At 44.4% G+C, this 14,855-nt stretch overlaps 3 protein-coding genes across 8 annotated transcripts in view; 2 read left to right on the top strand and 1 right to left on the bottom strand.

Annotated features, from left to right (window-relative positions):
* Positions 1-975: 975 nt before the first annotated feature.
* Positions 976-6,356, top strand: Cirop (ciliated left-right organizer metallopeptidase). The gene is made up of 14 exons (XM_074066976.1): positions 976-1,270; positions 1,394-1,487; positions 1,579-1,630; positions 1,919-2,062; positions 2,348-2,473; positions 2,682-2,766; positions 2,886-3,031; positions 3,112-3,283; positions 3,469-3,538; positions 3,613-3,709; positions 3,810-4,085; positions 4,812-5,041; positions 5,193-5,372; positions 6,010-6,356. Exons 1-14 carry the CDS (start codon positions 976-978, stop codon positions 6,227-6,229), a joined length of 2,187 nt encoding a protein of 728 aa, XP_073923077.1. The 3' UTR covers positions 6,230-6,356.
* A 10-nt stretch (positions 6,357-6,366) lies between these two features.
* C3H14orf119 (chromosome 3 C14orf119 homolog) lies at positions 6,367-9,245 on the bottom strand. 2 transcript variants are annotated; one of them, XM_020162605.2, is made up of 2 exons: positions 8,982-9,245; positions 6,367-7,512 (listed from the first exon to the last, which is right to left on the bottom strand). In XM_020162605.2, exons 1-2 carry the CDS (start codon positions 9,014-9,016, stop codon positions 7,083-7,085), a joined length of 465 nt encoding a protein of 154 aa, XP_020018194.1. In that variant the 5' UTR covers positions 9,017-9,245; the 3' UTR covers positions 6,367-7,082. The 2 variants fall into 2 exon arrangements, with proteins under 2 accessions (XP_020018194.1, XP_073924491.1); XM_074068390.1 differs by lacking the exon at positions 8,982-9,245 and adding an exon at positions 8,150-8,950.
* Positions 9,246-9,301: 56 nt separating this feature from the next.
* The window catches only part of Acin1 (apoptotic chromatin condensation inducer 1), a 37,537-nt gene continuing 31,983 nt past the window's right edge, over positions 9,302-14,855 (top strand). For all 5 annotated transcript variants that reach the window (XM_020162603.2, XM_074068383.1, XM_074068382.1 and 2 more), the window contains exons 1-3: positions 9,302-9,628; positions 11,068-11,133; positions 14,444-14,555. In XM_020162603.2, coding sequence (XP_020018192.2) covers positions 9,317-9,628; positions 11,068-11,133; positions 14,444-14,555 — 490 coding nt within the window. In that variant the 5' untranslated portion in view covers positions 9,302-9,316. The remainder of the gene's footprint in view (positions 9,629-11,067; positions 11,134-14,443; positions 14,556-14,855) is intronic.

Genomic DNA, 14,855 nt, shown 5'->3' on the forward strand with positions numbered 1-14,855 from the left:
ACAGGATGTGAAAGAACAGAATGAACAAAGAAAACAGAGCTCCAAGCGTTCCCTAAGAACGTCTTTGAACATCTATTAGTATCCATTTTTAGAATTTATTTTTATGTCTGGGCAAGTCTGTAAGCAGGTTCTGTGAAGGCTCACAGACCTATGAACACAGCCTCCCATAGGAGGTATCCAGTCAAAAAACAGGTATTTGTTATTTTATCCACCTACTGGCAGCCCTGCACAGATAGAGGGTCTTGCAGTTTAGTTAGAGGCCAGTGGATTCTGACACTGGAGCCAGTGAAGTGCAAAAGCCTGTTTGGCCACCTTCTATGAGGCAGGCAGGCAGGCAGGCAGGCATCTATGAATGAAAGACCACCACAGGCACACACTGTTATATTTCCACCTCTTTTTTCTTTCCTTCCTTCCTTCCTTCCTTCCTTCATTTATTGCAGTACTGGGTTTTGAATCCCCAGCTTTGCACAAGGGTTCTACCACTGAGCTACATCCCCCAACCTCCCCACCCTCTCTTTTTTTAATCTCACTGTATTTGGCTTCAAACTTGCTATTCTACCTCTACCTCCATAGTGCTAGAATTATAAGCATGCATTACCAAGCCTGGCTAACCATTTTTTTTTTTAGTTCTGGAGCACTTCTAAGATTTTCTACTCAGAAAGGCAGGGGGATTAGAATGTGTGCTAGAAGAGGGTTAAGAAAGAGTCCATCATGGAAAAGGCAGGCTCTTTCCTGAAAAAGTCAGCTGAGGCCTCACACTCCCCTCCCCCAGCATTGCACCTCTCACACCCCTAGAAGAGGCTTTGGCTCTTTACCGACCTCCTGGTGGGTAACGACAGGTTTAGTCAACAACACTCAAATCTTGAAAAAATAAGCAAGAGTGGAGGAGGGGATATGGAGAAAGAAAACAAAGGCAGAAATAAGTAATCCAGGGAAGAAGAAGACAGTCCAGGGACGGCTGTGGAGAGACAGAAGATGCTGCTGCTGTTCTTCCTTGGCGTGGCCACCAGCAGATGTCTACATGATGAGATCCAGAAATCTGTGAGCCTTCTCAGGCCCCCTTCCTCCCAACTGCCCACAGACTTTCGCTCCTCCTTCCTCTCTCTCTCCAGGTCCAGTGAGCCTCAACCCCTCAGAATCCAAACCTACTATAAAAGAGATCCCATATCAGATGGAGTTTGGGATCCTGAGGGGCATGAGATGAGAGGGAGGTCCCGAGCCTTGGCTGCAGTGAGAGAGGCCACTCAGCGAATCCAGGGCCTCCTAGCAGGTGAGGGGACAGGAGGTGTGGGGGAGCATTGAGGGACAAAGAGGTCTAAGGGAGGGAGAGCAGCACAGAGAAGGAACTGAACACAGAGATGTTGAGTTGAAATTGTCCTCTTGTCTTGTTAAGTCCCTCCAGTTCGAGGACCCCTGCTTCTGAGTCGAGACCCTGCACAATATTGCCATGCTGTCTGGGGAGACCCCGATACTCCAAACTACCACCGGTGAGTTTGTGTCATTGAGAGTGTATACAGCACTTCTTCAGGAATACCCTGAAAGGTCTCCAGGTCACATGCAGATATTCATTCTTGGCAGGTGCAGCCACTTGAACCCAGGGTACAAAGGAGAGAGTTGCGTGGGGGCTAAGGTGAGAGCAACTTTCTTTCCAGTCAGGGATCTGACCTCCGCAAAGCCTCCAACATCTGATTAACCTATGCATTTCACAGCATGTGGATCCCTCAGCCCTCCACTCCCACAACTCCAAAATACGTTCAAGCAGAGCCTTAGAGCGGCTGGGGCACAGTTCTGCACGCTAATCAGCTGCCTGGATGGCCCAAGATAGATCAAAGATGCCCACTCTTCTTTTCCTTTAGCATCCAGATTCCCACTGCCCCCATCCACCCCTAAGCTAGATGCTACATTTCACCCCCTGCAGATTCCTGATGCCCATCTCCATGGTTACGCCTTATGGCCAGAGCATGGTCCACCACAATTAATCAAGCCAGATGGGCCTGGAGTCCAAAACACTGATTTCCTTCTGTATGTGCGGGTTGCCCATACTGCCAAGTGCCACCAAGAGGTGAGACTCAAATTATATCCCTTTGCTCTCTCTTAAGTCTTGTGAGGAGAGGTAGTTCTTATTAAGTTGTGCTTTTTGGAATAACTTGGGGCATGCTGATAAACCCTGAATTGAATAGAAGTTAAAAGCCACCCCCCCAAAAAAAAAAGACAAAAAACAAAACAAAAAAAAAAACCTATTGCTTGACACCATACCTGTAGGGTTCTACATTTTCAGGAAGATTCCTTCTATTTGTGTAACCTCTTCCCTCCTTTCCATCTGTTCTCTCTCTGGGCCCATCTGCAGCCTTCTGCCATAGCCTATGCTGCTTGCTGCCAGTTGGACTCAGAAGACAGGCCTCTTGCTGGTACCATTGTCTACTGTGCCCAGCATCTCACCAGCCCAAGCCTCAGCCACAGTGACATTGTCATGGTGACTACTGCATAATTAATAGGGAAAAGTAAACAGGTGGTAGTCATGGGTAGGGGAGGCAGATCATTCAGCTTCTCATGAAGTGGAAGAACCAACTGAGGAAGGAACAGAGGTTCCTTAAGGTCTGAGAAAAGCTGCTTAGGCAGAGGGGCTGTAGAATCTTGTTGTGGATCCAGCTCCACCTCACTCAGCACTCATCTGTCCTTAGGCCACTCTACATGAATTGCTCCATGCCCTGGGTTTTTCTGGACAGCTGTTCAAGAAATGGCGGGACTGCCCCTCAGGATTCAGCAGTAAATGTCAACTGGAGGGAATTGGCTACCTATGACTTCATTTTTTCCAAGTCTGTGTCTACTTCACCCTTCCTAAGTTTTCCTCTACTCATATTGCCTTCTTCCCTTTCTATACTCAGTTAGAGAGAATTGTTCTACAAGACAACAAGTGACAAGAAGAGATAAGTGGGGACAGCTGCTTCTCACCACCCCAACTGTTAGCCACAGCCTGGCCAAACACTTGGGAGTGCAAGGGGTTTCTCTGGGTGTTCCCTTGGAAGAAGAGGTGAGAATGATAACACTGTGAGGTGATGGAAGAAAAGAGTAGCCAGACAGCAACCAGCTGTTTGTTTCCTTCTCCAGCAGGGCCCTTTGTCCTCACACTGGGAGGCCAGACTACTCCAGGGCTCTATAATGGCTGCTACTTTTGATGGTGCCCTGCGCACTCGACTTGACCCAATCACCCTTGCTGCCTTCAAAGATTCAGGCTGGTATCAGGTCAACCACAGCGCTGCAGAGGAGCTGTTGTGGGGCCAGGGTGAGAAATAAGGGAGATCTGCAGAGCAGGATTCATGACCCAAGTCAGCTCTGGGGGAAGTGGCCTAGGTTGGAAGGGATTATACACTACTAAGGTGGAATGCAAGCTGTAAGCCTAGCTGGTACTGACGTCTAGGGCTTCATTTGTTGAGGGCACTCTTTCTCTCTCTTCCTGTCTCTCAGCAGGATCTGGACTAGAATTTGGCCTGGTGACTACATGTGAGACCAGCTCCTCAGGCTTCTTCTGTACTGGCAGGTGTGTATGCTGAGTGGTTGGGGACTGTATAGCTGTCACCAATGCTAAGATCACTCTATCACCCCTTCACACAGTGGACTGGGCTGCCACTACCTGCACCTGGACAAGGGAAGCTGCTCCTCAGACCCCATGCTGGAAGGTTGCCGCATGTATAAACAGTTAGCCAATGGGGTGAGTAGAGAACAGAAAATGAAACTGAGTGCTTCTGGAAGGGACTCAAATTCTAAGGCATCAAAACAGACACTATTCTACCTTCTACACTGCACTTCAGAGTGAATGCTGGAAGAAGGAAAATGGACTCCCACCTGGGGCAGAGAACCCCCATGGGGAGATTTACCATTCTCAGAGTCGTTGCTTCCTTGCCAACCTCACTTCACAACTGCTCCCGGGGGACAAGACCAGCAGCCATCCCTCTCAAATCCCACATCTCAAGGGAACAGAGCTCACTGGCCGTTGCTACTTACATCAATGCACACAGAAGGGAGAGTACAAGGTGCAGGTAGAGGGATCATCTTGGGTCTCCTGCCTTCCAGGAAAGGCTATTCAGGTGAGTACCATTAAGAGGAAAAGTTATGACACACTACCAAAAAGAAGGAAGTTAGGAAGTGCTTGTATGGTAGTACTATCCAGCCGGTTTTTAAATTTTACTTATTTAGGCAGCACTGGGGCTTGAACTCAGGGCCTCATGCTTGCTAGGCTGGCACTCTACCACTTGAACCATTCTACCAGCCCTCTTTTTGTTTTGTTTTGTTTTTTGGCAATACTGGGCTTGAACTCAGGCCTTTTTGTGTTAAGTATTTTTGAGATAGGGTCTCACGAACTATTTGCCCAGGCTAGCTTTGAAACAAGGTCCTCCTGATCTCTGCATGCTTAGTAGCCAGGATTACAGGTGGAAGCCATCAGCGCCTGGCATGTGTTGGGTATTTTTGAGATAGGATCTCAAGAACTATTTGCCTGGGCTGGCTTCAAATTGGCATCCTACTGATCTCTGCCTCCCAAGTAGTTAGGATTGGTGTGAGCCACCAGTGCCCAGCTCATTTTTTATTTATTTTTAATTATTTTTTTGGGTGCTGGGATCAAACCTAGGGCCTTGCACTCTGTCACTAAACTACACCCTCAGCCCCTATCCAACCTATTTTTGATGTTCAATCACTATTTTTACTAAATACCCAGAATCCATGACTCTGATCTAAAAATGTACATTTCCCTTAGAAGGAAGGCCTGAGCCAGTAACTGAGGCTGTAGCTATACCCCGCCACATATTTCTTTGCAGATACCCGGGTACTACGGCATTCTCTACTGTCCTCAAGGTCGGCTGTGTCAGACTAAAGAAGGTACCAATGCTGTTACTCATCTGCCTGTGAGTCTTCCAATCCAAGACCAGCTATTCCAGCTGTCTTTAGGGTTAGTTGGACCCCCAGGTCACTTACTGGGGAAGGAACAGAAAGAAGAGCTGGCTGAAGTAGTACTGCAGGCTCTGGTGAACAGAGGCGGCACTGACAGGTAAAGGGACATGTCAGGCTGAGTATGTATACAATGGGCCACAGTCCTCTGCAGACTTTCCGTTCATCCCACTCCTAAGCCTACACCTTTTTCATTAGATAGGCTCTTCCAAGAACTAAACCTCCATTAAGAGATCCAAATGTCCATTTAGGTGTTATTTCCACAGCTGGTCAATCACCACTCGTTTGGTATTCACTGTGCATATGTGGAAGTCTCCTGGCTGCCAAGGGCCTTCAGTTGCTATGCTGTACAGTACCCTGACCCTGACTCTCCAAGAGAAGCCCCTAGAAATATATTATGGAGATGCGAGCTTTACTACAAAATACAGCAAGTAAGATAATATTCTAAGTAGTTTTCTTTTGAATCCTGAGTCCAAATATCTGAAATTGTATTTGTTAAGCACTCATGTTTATATTGTCCTAGGCAGGGTTAGATATCTTAGGAAATAAAGATTCCTAACCTCACTTTGGGTTCATCACTATGTCACACTCCCTCCATACACAGTAATGGATCTCCCCATCTTTAGGACTAAACAGTCCCTTTCTTTCTTAACTAAAAAAAATTTATTAGCATAAATTAATTGTACAAAGGGGTTTCATTGTGGTGTTTACATACATGTATATAATGCACTTTGATCAAATTTGTCCCATCCATTATTACTCTTTCTTAACCCTTATCCCCGCCCCGCCCCTTTCCTTTCTTAAGCACTATCCATGTCAAGTACTTAAACTCTTCCCTTAAGCCATTTCCCTCACTGCTGAGTTAGGTCTCCTTCCAACAATTTAAGTTGCTGGAGGACTTGGATCTTGGTCTTGTTCCTACTTTCCAGTTCCACATTCCCTTACTGATTCGTTTAGCGTGATGCTTGGATAAAGCAGTTTCATGGGTTCCACGTTATATAAGTAAAGCTCTTCATCTCTGAAAACTAGGCATGATTCCAGGCCAAATAGTACCTTCTACGCTTCTAGGTTGCTGGTTACCTCAGACCATAACCCCTCCAGTTTTCACGAATTTCTGTCCATGGGACTCTGCCTACTGCTGCTAATTCTGGTAGGTGCACTGGGAACTGTGGCCTATCAGAAACGAGCTACTCTTCAGGTGGGACCATCTGCCCATTACCATCAAGAGATACATGGCACAAGGGCCCAACTGGAAACTAAGCGAAGTGTGATACTACCCAGAACATGACAGGATAGTGTACAGGACATTTCTTAAGAGACAACTGGGCAGAAATTCTATTAGGTTCCCTGAAGTTCTACTTTCCTTAGAGTGTCTCTTTCTCAACTTTATATTAGCTTTGCAACGAAAAAAATAAAAAGGTGAAATGTTATGAAGATCCATTCTTTATTTTGATATAAAAATAAACTGCTTAACCTGTAAAGTTTCACTTATTTTCATACCATTGTAGAATAGCAACAGAATAGGAACATCTGCTACCAGCTCCAAGGAGCTCACATATGCTTTAGAAAAAGCTATTTGATATTTTTACTAATTTTTCATTGCTATTTGGAGTCAAACAGCATGAAAGGTAGAGTACTTATCTTCCTCACCTGATTTTCCATAATTTTACTAAATCACCACTGGGAAACCAAGTAGTTGGCATGTCTCATAATTATGCTAGAGTCTGGTAAGGGTGCTAAAACTAGAAACTATAAAAATACTTTTTCTTCTTTCCTGTTTCTAAGGAGGAAGAGTTTTACTTTATATTCCTCATGGGCCAGCAGCAGTCTTGAGTTTATAACAAGTAGGTTCTTTTTGGTTGTACTTGCAAAAGCACTTATTAAATTCTTGAGGTTTTGACATCTCTTGGAAAGAAGCAAACTAGGAGACAGACATCATCTGTATTTGCTTAGACAAATAACACTTACACCAGGAGTCCAGTTGATACACTGTAAATGTTGAAACTGCCATGCTCATGCTCATGGGCAAGTTCACCTCATTGGAATACCCCCCAAATTTTTAAGGGACACATTTTAGCTCATTGTAGAGTCATGGCCTTCACTCCATCAGCTATTGTTATCTTCTTTGATCTGAATGCCCATCAGTCCTTTCCAGCTGTGGCAGCCACTGCCTGGTAAAACTTTGCCACGAAGTCTGGCTCACTGACCTCCAGCTGCCTGATGAATTCATTACGCTCCTGCTCAGCCCAGCCTCGAAACCACTGATCCCAAAGACGTAGCTGGCACTCAAAAATACAAGGGGGCCGGTTTGCCCCAGATACGCTAAGCTGCTCCAGACCATCCAGCAGTGGCTGTAATTTTCCTGGCACTGCCTTAGCTACCAGGTCCTGTAGAAAACGTTCACGCTGGTAACCTGACCAACTGGCAAACCAGTGAAGAATGCACTTCATCTCCTGGGATGTGATGTAAGACATTGAGAGAGGGGAAGAGTTGGCAATATTGTCTGGCACTGAGGGTAAAGGAGAAGGAAAGGATAATGGCAGCGATGAGGAAGGTGATTCCAGTGGCATCCTGAAACATAAAAACACTTATATATTCTCCACATAGAGCAAACAAAATATGCTTCCTAACAACAATGAATCTATTACCTGGGTCACCACGTACAGCCTAACAAGATCCTTTATTTAATTATTATCTAATTACCTGAGAAGTTACCCAAGAACAACTTCCTAATTGCTAGCTTTCTTTTTCAAACACATTTACCTCCCCAACCCACTGCCCCCTCTACCTTTTTTTTTTTTCTGGTTGTGATTGGGTCTGTTACAAAGCACAGGCTGGCCTCAAACTTGATATCCTCCTGCCTCAGCCTCCCAAGAGCTGGGATTACAGGCATGTACCACCAAACACCCTCTCCACTGTTTTTATACATGTTCTAAAAACAACCAATTGAGGCTAGCCTGGGCAATAACCCTGACAAAACCAAGCGAAGCAAAACAAATGAAAACAAACACTTCTTGCTTGTTCTTTGCCTCCTACTCTTATGCTCCAAGTTGGATAAAAAAAAAAAAAATCGTATATAATGAAGAAACCTTTTTTTTTGCAACGTGTATGCCTCTGAAATTTGCGAAGAATTTTATATTATCTATGACCCCCTTTAATATTTCTGTAAAGCACCAAGAAACATTAAAAAGTATCGTGAGGGCCTTACCCCAAATAAGGTAACACAGAAAAACTAGAAGCCACGTTTTCCAGGCTCTGAACTTAGTCCAGTTGGTTTGTTGACTTAGCGGTCTAACAAATGTTAACTGATGCTTGACAATTTGCCTAAGAACAGCTTTCCTTAATGTCTTATGTGATAACTTACTGGTGCCCTGCCACTGATTTTGCAGCATGAACGCAACTGAAAGGTCAGCCAATTTAGCTTGAACAGTTTTCAGTTTACTGAATCCCTACCAACTAAATTCTTACGCTGAGTTGGGGGCGTGGCTCAAGCGGTAAAGCGTTTTCCTAGCAAGCCCTGGGTTCCATCCTCAATACTGTGTTGAGGGGTAGGGGGAGGCTTACAATATTTGTCTATGACGTATATTACTGTTTGTGTTTCTTCTGCAAATTGAGAGATCTGTAGTTACAAAGAAAAGAACCCCCTAAACTACATCAGTTCAAGTACCAAAACAGTTCAGAGTGGTTGCCATTTTCCAAGTGGCCCCACAGGAAGCAGTTCCTTCTAAGGTAACTTTGTTCTCTTATTCCGAGAAAGGGAAACTTTTTCCAAGGTTCTGCCACATGGCTTCCAGGGCAAACTCAAGTTCAGTGTCCTAAGTCAGTTCAATGACTGGGTCCAAAGACACGATGCTGTACCTCTTGTCCATTTTGGATGACATGAGCCCCATTTTCCTATGCCTTCAAAGACCTACAGTGTATTCCTTGAGATTCGGAAGATGGGGAACCGCACGGGTTCCTTTAAGGGAGTGGGAGGCTTGCCTTACTAAGCTCGCAAACACGGAGTCTGATCCGACCCAAGGAGGGACTTCCCCTCTTACCTCCCCTTTCCTCTCAGAGGGCACCCAGAGATCATCACAAGAGTCCTTCAATTCCAACTATCACCACCGCTTCCATGTTTCCTGAAAACCCTAAGCAGCGCCAGCCGGGCAGCCCACGCACTTCCGGTCCCAGACCAGCCGGAAACACCCAAGCACCCTAGCGCCTCAGCCCCAGGTCCGGAGATAGCCGAGAATCTCCGATTATAGCTATTCCAAACTCGAGGGCTTCCGAACAGATTCGATTCCAAAGCTTCGGCAAGTCGAAGACAACCGAGCCTGAAAGGAAGGGAGGGAGGGGGAGCTGCAGGGCGGATGGAGAGAAACGATTGGTGCCGATGTGGAGACGGAGACACCCGAGCTATTCCGGAGGAAACCGGGGTGTTCTGAGTGGTAATCGAGAGGTAGACTATGGCAGTGGGCGGGGTCAGCTCGGTACATTCGAAGGGCGTTGGCGGAAATTACCGAAGATGCCCGAAGCCGTCGGGACGGACCCGAGTACCTCACGCAAGATGGCGGAGCTGGAGGAGGTGACTCTGGACGGGAAGCCTCTTCAGGCGCTGCGGGTGACCGACCTGAAGGCCGCATTGGAGCAGCGAGGCCTAGCCAAGAGCGGGCAGAAGAGTGCCCTGGTCAAGCGGCTCAAAGGGGTAAGGAGTCGGCGTTACCAGGGTGTCGGAGGGGAGCGGACCCGGTAGAGACGAGTCTCCGCCGCGGCGCAGGCGCAGTGTCCGGGCTTGGCGCGAGCTCTCTCAGGCCGCCAGCGCGAGCTTTAGGGTCCGCGTGCACGGGGGTTGGTGTGGCTCGCGCTGGAATAGAGATAGCGCCGGTTCCTGCCTTAACGGCAGCAGCGCGAGCCCAAAATGGGAGGGTGCGCGCTACTCTGCCCGGAGTGTCTTAAGCTCCTTCCTCCTTCCCCCACCCCCTCCTTGTTTGTGTCTGTGGTTTCGGCGCATGCGCTGCAGAAGGAGTTAAATCCCACTACAACCACAGGCGTTGCTGGGCTGAGGGGGGCGAGTTGGGCTGGGTCCGAGTCAGGGGTACAGTTGGGCGGAGGGGTGGACAGGGTTGGTATCTGTATCTGCAAGAATACAATTGGGGTAGGGTAAAATGTCTGCTTGATTAGATTAGGAGGTGAGATGAAAAGAAACCTTGATTGAAGGGATTTTGTGAGAGACCCGTGTCTCATTTATAGGGAATCCATACGCAGTTTGGGTGGATAAGAATTAGGTGGATATTGGTGAGAGGTGAGGCAGTTTGGTTTATGTTGGGGATTGTGAGTCGGTTCAAGTTAGGTGAGGGCAGACTTGTCAGGAGGTAGGTAAATGGATTGGTATGTATGGATTTGGTGTAAGTTGAGGGAAGATGAGGATGTCTTGGTTTTAATTAGAGTTCATTAGGGTACGTGGCAGGTAGTACCTATTAGGGCTAGGTTGGTTCAAGGGGTGAGTTGGTAGACCGTTGCTTATTCAGAAGCTGACAGTTTTGGGGGGGGTATGAATTAGGTCAGACCACAGTTTACAGGGCCTGTGGCCTGTGGCCGTTTTCCCCTTACAAGTTTTTACAAATTTGATAAATCTAGGTATCACTCTCATGGAAATTATTCAGGTTCTCTCAAGTAGTTCTTGATTCAGGCCCAATCAAGCAGCAGCCTATGTTGGTTTCATGTATAGGAAACTTGAGTATTTGAAGTGATTTTGTCTGTATAGCCAGATTTAGAAGGGACTCTAGTCAAAATTTCAGAAAATAATAGGGATTGTAGTAGTGATTCTGTTAACATCACTGATTTTATGATGTAGCCAGGTCACTGGATCTCTGTGTATGGGTGTTTTTATATCTGTCCATTTAGGAGTGGTAACCATGGCTACCTTTAAGGGTTTTCTAAAGATGAATGAGAACAGTATTAGTAAAGGGCTTTGGGGGGCAGACTCAGTAAAAGAAGTGTGTATTGAAGTCATCTAATGAAGAGGTTATGGGGAGGGGTGGACATTTGTTTTTTGTTGTTTTCTCTCTCTCTCTCTCTCTCTCTCTCTCTCTCTCTCTGTCTCTCTCTCTCTCGGTTTCTGATTTTTGCCCTTCTCTATACCAGGCTCTAATGCTAGAAAATTTACAGAAACATTCAACACCCCATGCTGCATTCCAGCCAAATTCCCAGGTAAGAAAGGAGGTTTGTTAGATGGAGTGGGCTGTTTGGAAATACAGATACATGTAATGACATGTTGTTGTATATTTGATGCTTAATTCCTAGTCACTATTTTCCTGAGTTCCTTTGATTGGAAATGTTCTCATAGTAGGATGGTTTAATTCTAATTAGGCACAGTTTTACACAAAGGGTTGGGGTAGTAAAACAGAATCAGAGGAGCTATTAGTGAATTTCTAATACTTGAAATGGAGTGTGCCAAAAGATGTGGATGTAATTAAGTAGTAGGGGGATCATGTGAAGTCATTTATTTGTTATTGATTTGGGAAAAGTAGTTGATGTTTTTGAATACAGATATGAAGTAGGACATCAACAGGCAGCGTAGGAAAATAATTCTGAAATTCTTGAAGAACTCTTTTCTTGACATAGATTTTCTAAGATACTGAATCCTTTATAAATCACCCATCATTTCTAGTGCTAACTACTTAACTAATAAATCTTAAATATCTGTAATAACTGTTACTTGGAATCAGAAGCTTAGCATGTGGAGGCCTTGGTTCCTCATTTCTATTATCTGCAGTGTGAAAGATGGTTGGACTGGATCCATAGTTTTATAACTGCTTTGCTGAAGTTTAGTAAAGCTGCTTTAGAGGCTTCCTAGGGAAGATACTTTCTTTTGAAGTAAGTAGGTTCATACTCCATTCTTAAATTAGAACTCCTTTTATCTACTTTTCATATCAAGTTTCTGGATAAGATTTTTTTGAAGATATCCTTCTACAGTTAATAACAAAATTTCTCTCTTTTTTTTGGCAGCACTGGGGCTTGAATTCAGGGCCACTTGAGCACTCCACCAGTCCTTTCTCATGTTAGGTATTTTCGAGATAAGGTCTCAAGAACTATTTGTCTGGGCTGGCTTTGAGCTGCAATCCTCCTGATCTCTCTCTCCTAAGTAGCTAGGATTATAGGTGTGAGCCACCAGCGCCTGGTAACAAAAATTTTTACACTACTTCCCCCCCACACCCAGTACTGGGTTTGAACTCAGGGCCTACATCTTGAGCCACTCCACCAGCTCTTTTTTTGAGAAGGTTTTTTCGAGATAGGGTCTCAAGAACTATTTCCCCAGCTGGCTTTGAACCTTGATCCTCCTGATCTGTGCCTCCTGAATAGCTAGGATTATAGGCATAAACTACCAGTGCCTGATTAGATTGTTCTTTTTTTTTTTTTTTTGGTAGTATTGGGGTCTGAACTCAGGGCCTCATACTTGCTAAGCAGGCACTCTACCACTTGAACCATGCCTACAGCCTACACAATCTCTTAATGTTCCTTTCAGCATTAAAAAAAAAAAAAAAATCCCTTCATTATAACATGTCATACACACACAGGAAAAACCCAGGTCTTTGTTAGTGCAGTGGTGTGCAGCTCCGGGACTAGATGAAGTCCCAGAATACTGTGGTAAACGAGAGCCTTCCTATTCCCTTGTTACTACCTTATTAAGCTATAGGTATATTGTAGCCAGCATTCAGAGGTTTACTTAAGTACTTTACCAAGCATAAAATAGTTTAAAATTGTATTCCTTTTGCTCATTGCATTTTAGACTTTGAAACCTTAATTTATTATTTATTTATTTTTAGCAGTACTGGATTGTATTTTGGGGTTTTTTGGTTGGACTGCTTTTGTACTTGCAAAGCAGGTGCTCTACCACTTGAATCACACCTCCAATTCATTTCACTATGGTTATTTTGGAGATAGAGTCTCTCCAGCTATTCACGCAGGCTGGTCTCGAACCTTGAACCTCCTGATCTAAGCCTCTGAAGTAGCTAGGAGTATAGGTGTGAGCCCCAGGCACCCAGCTAGTACTGAGATACTCGAAATTATGGGGCAGGTACTCTCCCATTTGAGCCATGCCTCCAGCCCCTGAAGCCTTACTATTAGGCTTTTGTTAATAGGATTTTTGCAGCAAACATACTTGTTCTTTAATACTTGCAAGCATATGTCTTCAGTATCCATTGAATACAGAATGACTGGAGGGAGGGAGGTAAGGGAGGAGGTGGGGGAAGGGGGGAGAAATGACCCAAACATTGTATGCACATATGAATAAAATAAAAATTAAAAAAACATACAGAAAGACTCATTTCTTCTTAGGTGAAAATAAACATTTTTGAAGCTTAGGAAGTATGACTAACAACATAGGAGGTATGCAATTTTTGGGGGGGAGGGCAGTATTTTGGTTTGAGCTCAGGGTCTCACTTGCTAGGCAGATGCCTCTACTGCTTGAGCCACACTGCCAGCCCTTTTTTTCCTTGTGTGTGTGTTTTCTGGAGGATTCTAGGAAGAAGAAATTATGAAAAGAAAATGGAAGAACAGACCAGTAATGTAGAAAAATGTGTTAGAGAAAAAAATGGAAAAGGGATAAGTCCCAGGATTTTAAATTTTATTACCAAGGATTTCTCTTCACCCAAAGAAAATAGAGTGGTTTTGCTTGTTGTTTTGGTTGGTTGGTGGTACTGGAGAAAACAGAATTTATAACAAGTGCTGAATGGCTATCCTTTTCTGAGTCTCTTGATTTCATACTTACAAATACTATACTTGAATTTTAGATAGAATGTTCCCTGGATTGTTGGAGCATGATCTTTTGAAAGAACTAGTACCTTCTTCCTCTCAATTTTGATACTACTTAGAGGAAATATATTAACTGTGTGTTTTTATAGTACTACGGCTTGAACCTCAGGGCCTGTGCTTGCCAGGCAAATGCTCTACCACTCAACCCACACCTTCAGCTCCTACATTATCTTTAATGTTCTAGATTATCTAAACATTTAATTAAAGGCATAATTCAGGTTGAAGATGTAGCTCATTGGTGGAGTGCAATGTACAAGGCCCTAGGTTTGATTCCCCAGCACCACAAAAAAAGGAAGGGGGGCATAATTCCAGAAATTCTTACTTCTTTTTAAGTTACTTGTGCACCAACACAGTCTTCGGTTAGGAACTAAATATTTTAATTAAAAAACTACTCTAGTCCCCTTTTTGCCATTTTTGCCATTCATAGGGCTATTTGTTCTGATCTTAAATATTTAAGAGTAACTTAGAAAAGGGCCTTCTGAGAGTTTTGCTTTCTTTTTTGGCAGCACTGGAGTTTGAACGCAGGGCCTCAGGCTTGCTAGGCAGGCGTTCTTTCCACTTGAGCCATTCTGCCAGTCCCATTATCTTTCTTAGAGATCCAGTGATCCAGATATGTGGAGTATACCTGTGCTACATGGAATTTTCTTCTGTGCATTTTCCTGGTTTGCTTTCCTGTATCTTTTTTTTTCCCATTTCCTCTACACAGATTGGGGAGGAAATGAGCCAGAACAGTTTCATAAAGCAGTATCTGGAAAAGCAGCAGGAACTACTTAGACAGCGTTTGGAACGTGAAGCTCGAGAAGCTGCAGAACTTGAAGGTGAGCCCAGATTATCACTTCTAAAAAGTTCTTCATCTTTATCCTTGTCACCAAGTAAATAAGTCTTAACTAGGCAATTTCAGGATTAAGTCAGGCTCAGACTGCTACTCATTTGCTTTGATATTTTATGGACCCAAATGAGTTACTATTTACCTTTATCAGGGAAAGGGACATTTAATTTGTCTTATTAGAAGATGATTCCTTTCAACAAGAAGAGTTATAAGTACAGTAAGCTACTGTTTAGATGAGGTAAAGCTTAATGTTGGGTCTTTTTCTTTATGTACAGTGCTGTTTATGGTA

This window comes from Castor canadensis, chromosome 3 (assembly GCF_047511655.1).
Source record: "Castor canadensis chromosome 3, mCasCan1.hap1v2, whole genome shotgun sequence".
Lineage (NCBI taxonomy): Eukaryota > Metazoa > Chordata > Mammalia > Rodentia > Castoridae > Castor > Castor canadensis.

What these genes read in the sequence shown, in the direction of transcription:
- Cirop (XM_074066976.1), top strand. Translation starts at nt 976, where the DNA reads ATGCTGCTGCTGTTCTTCCTTGGCGTGGCCACCAGCAGATGTCTACAT. An exon ending in GTGTTCCCTTGGAAGAAGAG is followed by an intron (nt 3,032 to 3,111) that starts GTGAGAATGATA and finishes CTTCTCCAGCAG; the next exon opens with GGCCCTTTGTCCTCACACTG. An exon ending in GGCTTCTTCTGTACTGGCAG is followed by an intron (nt 3,539 to 3,612) that starts GTGTGTATGCTG and finishes CCCTTCACACAG; the next exon opens with TGGACTGGGCTGCCACTACC.
- C3H14orf119 (XM_020162605.2), bottom strand. Translation starts at nt 9,016, where the DNA reads ATGATCTCTGGGTGCCCTCTGAGAGGAAAGGGGAG. An exon ending in CCTCTGAGAGGAAAGGGGAG is followed by an intron (nt 7,513 to 8,981) that starts GTAAGAGGGGAA and finishes TTTATGTTTCAG; the next exon opens with GATGCCACTGGAATCACCTT.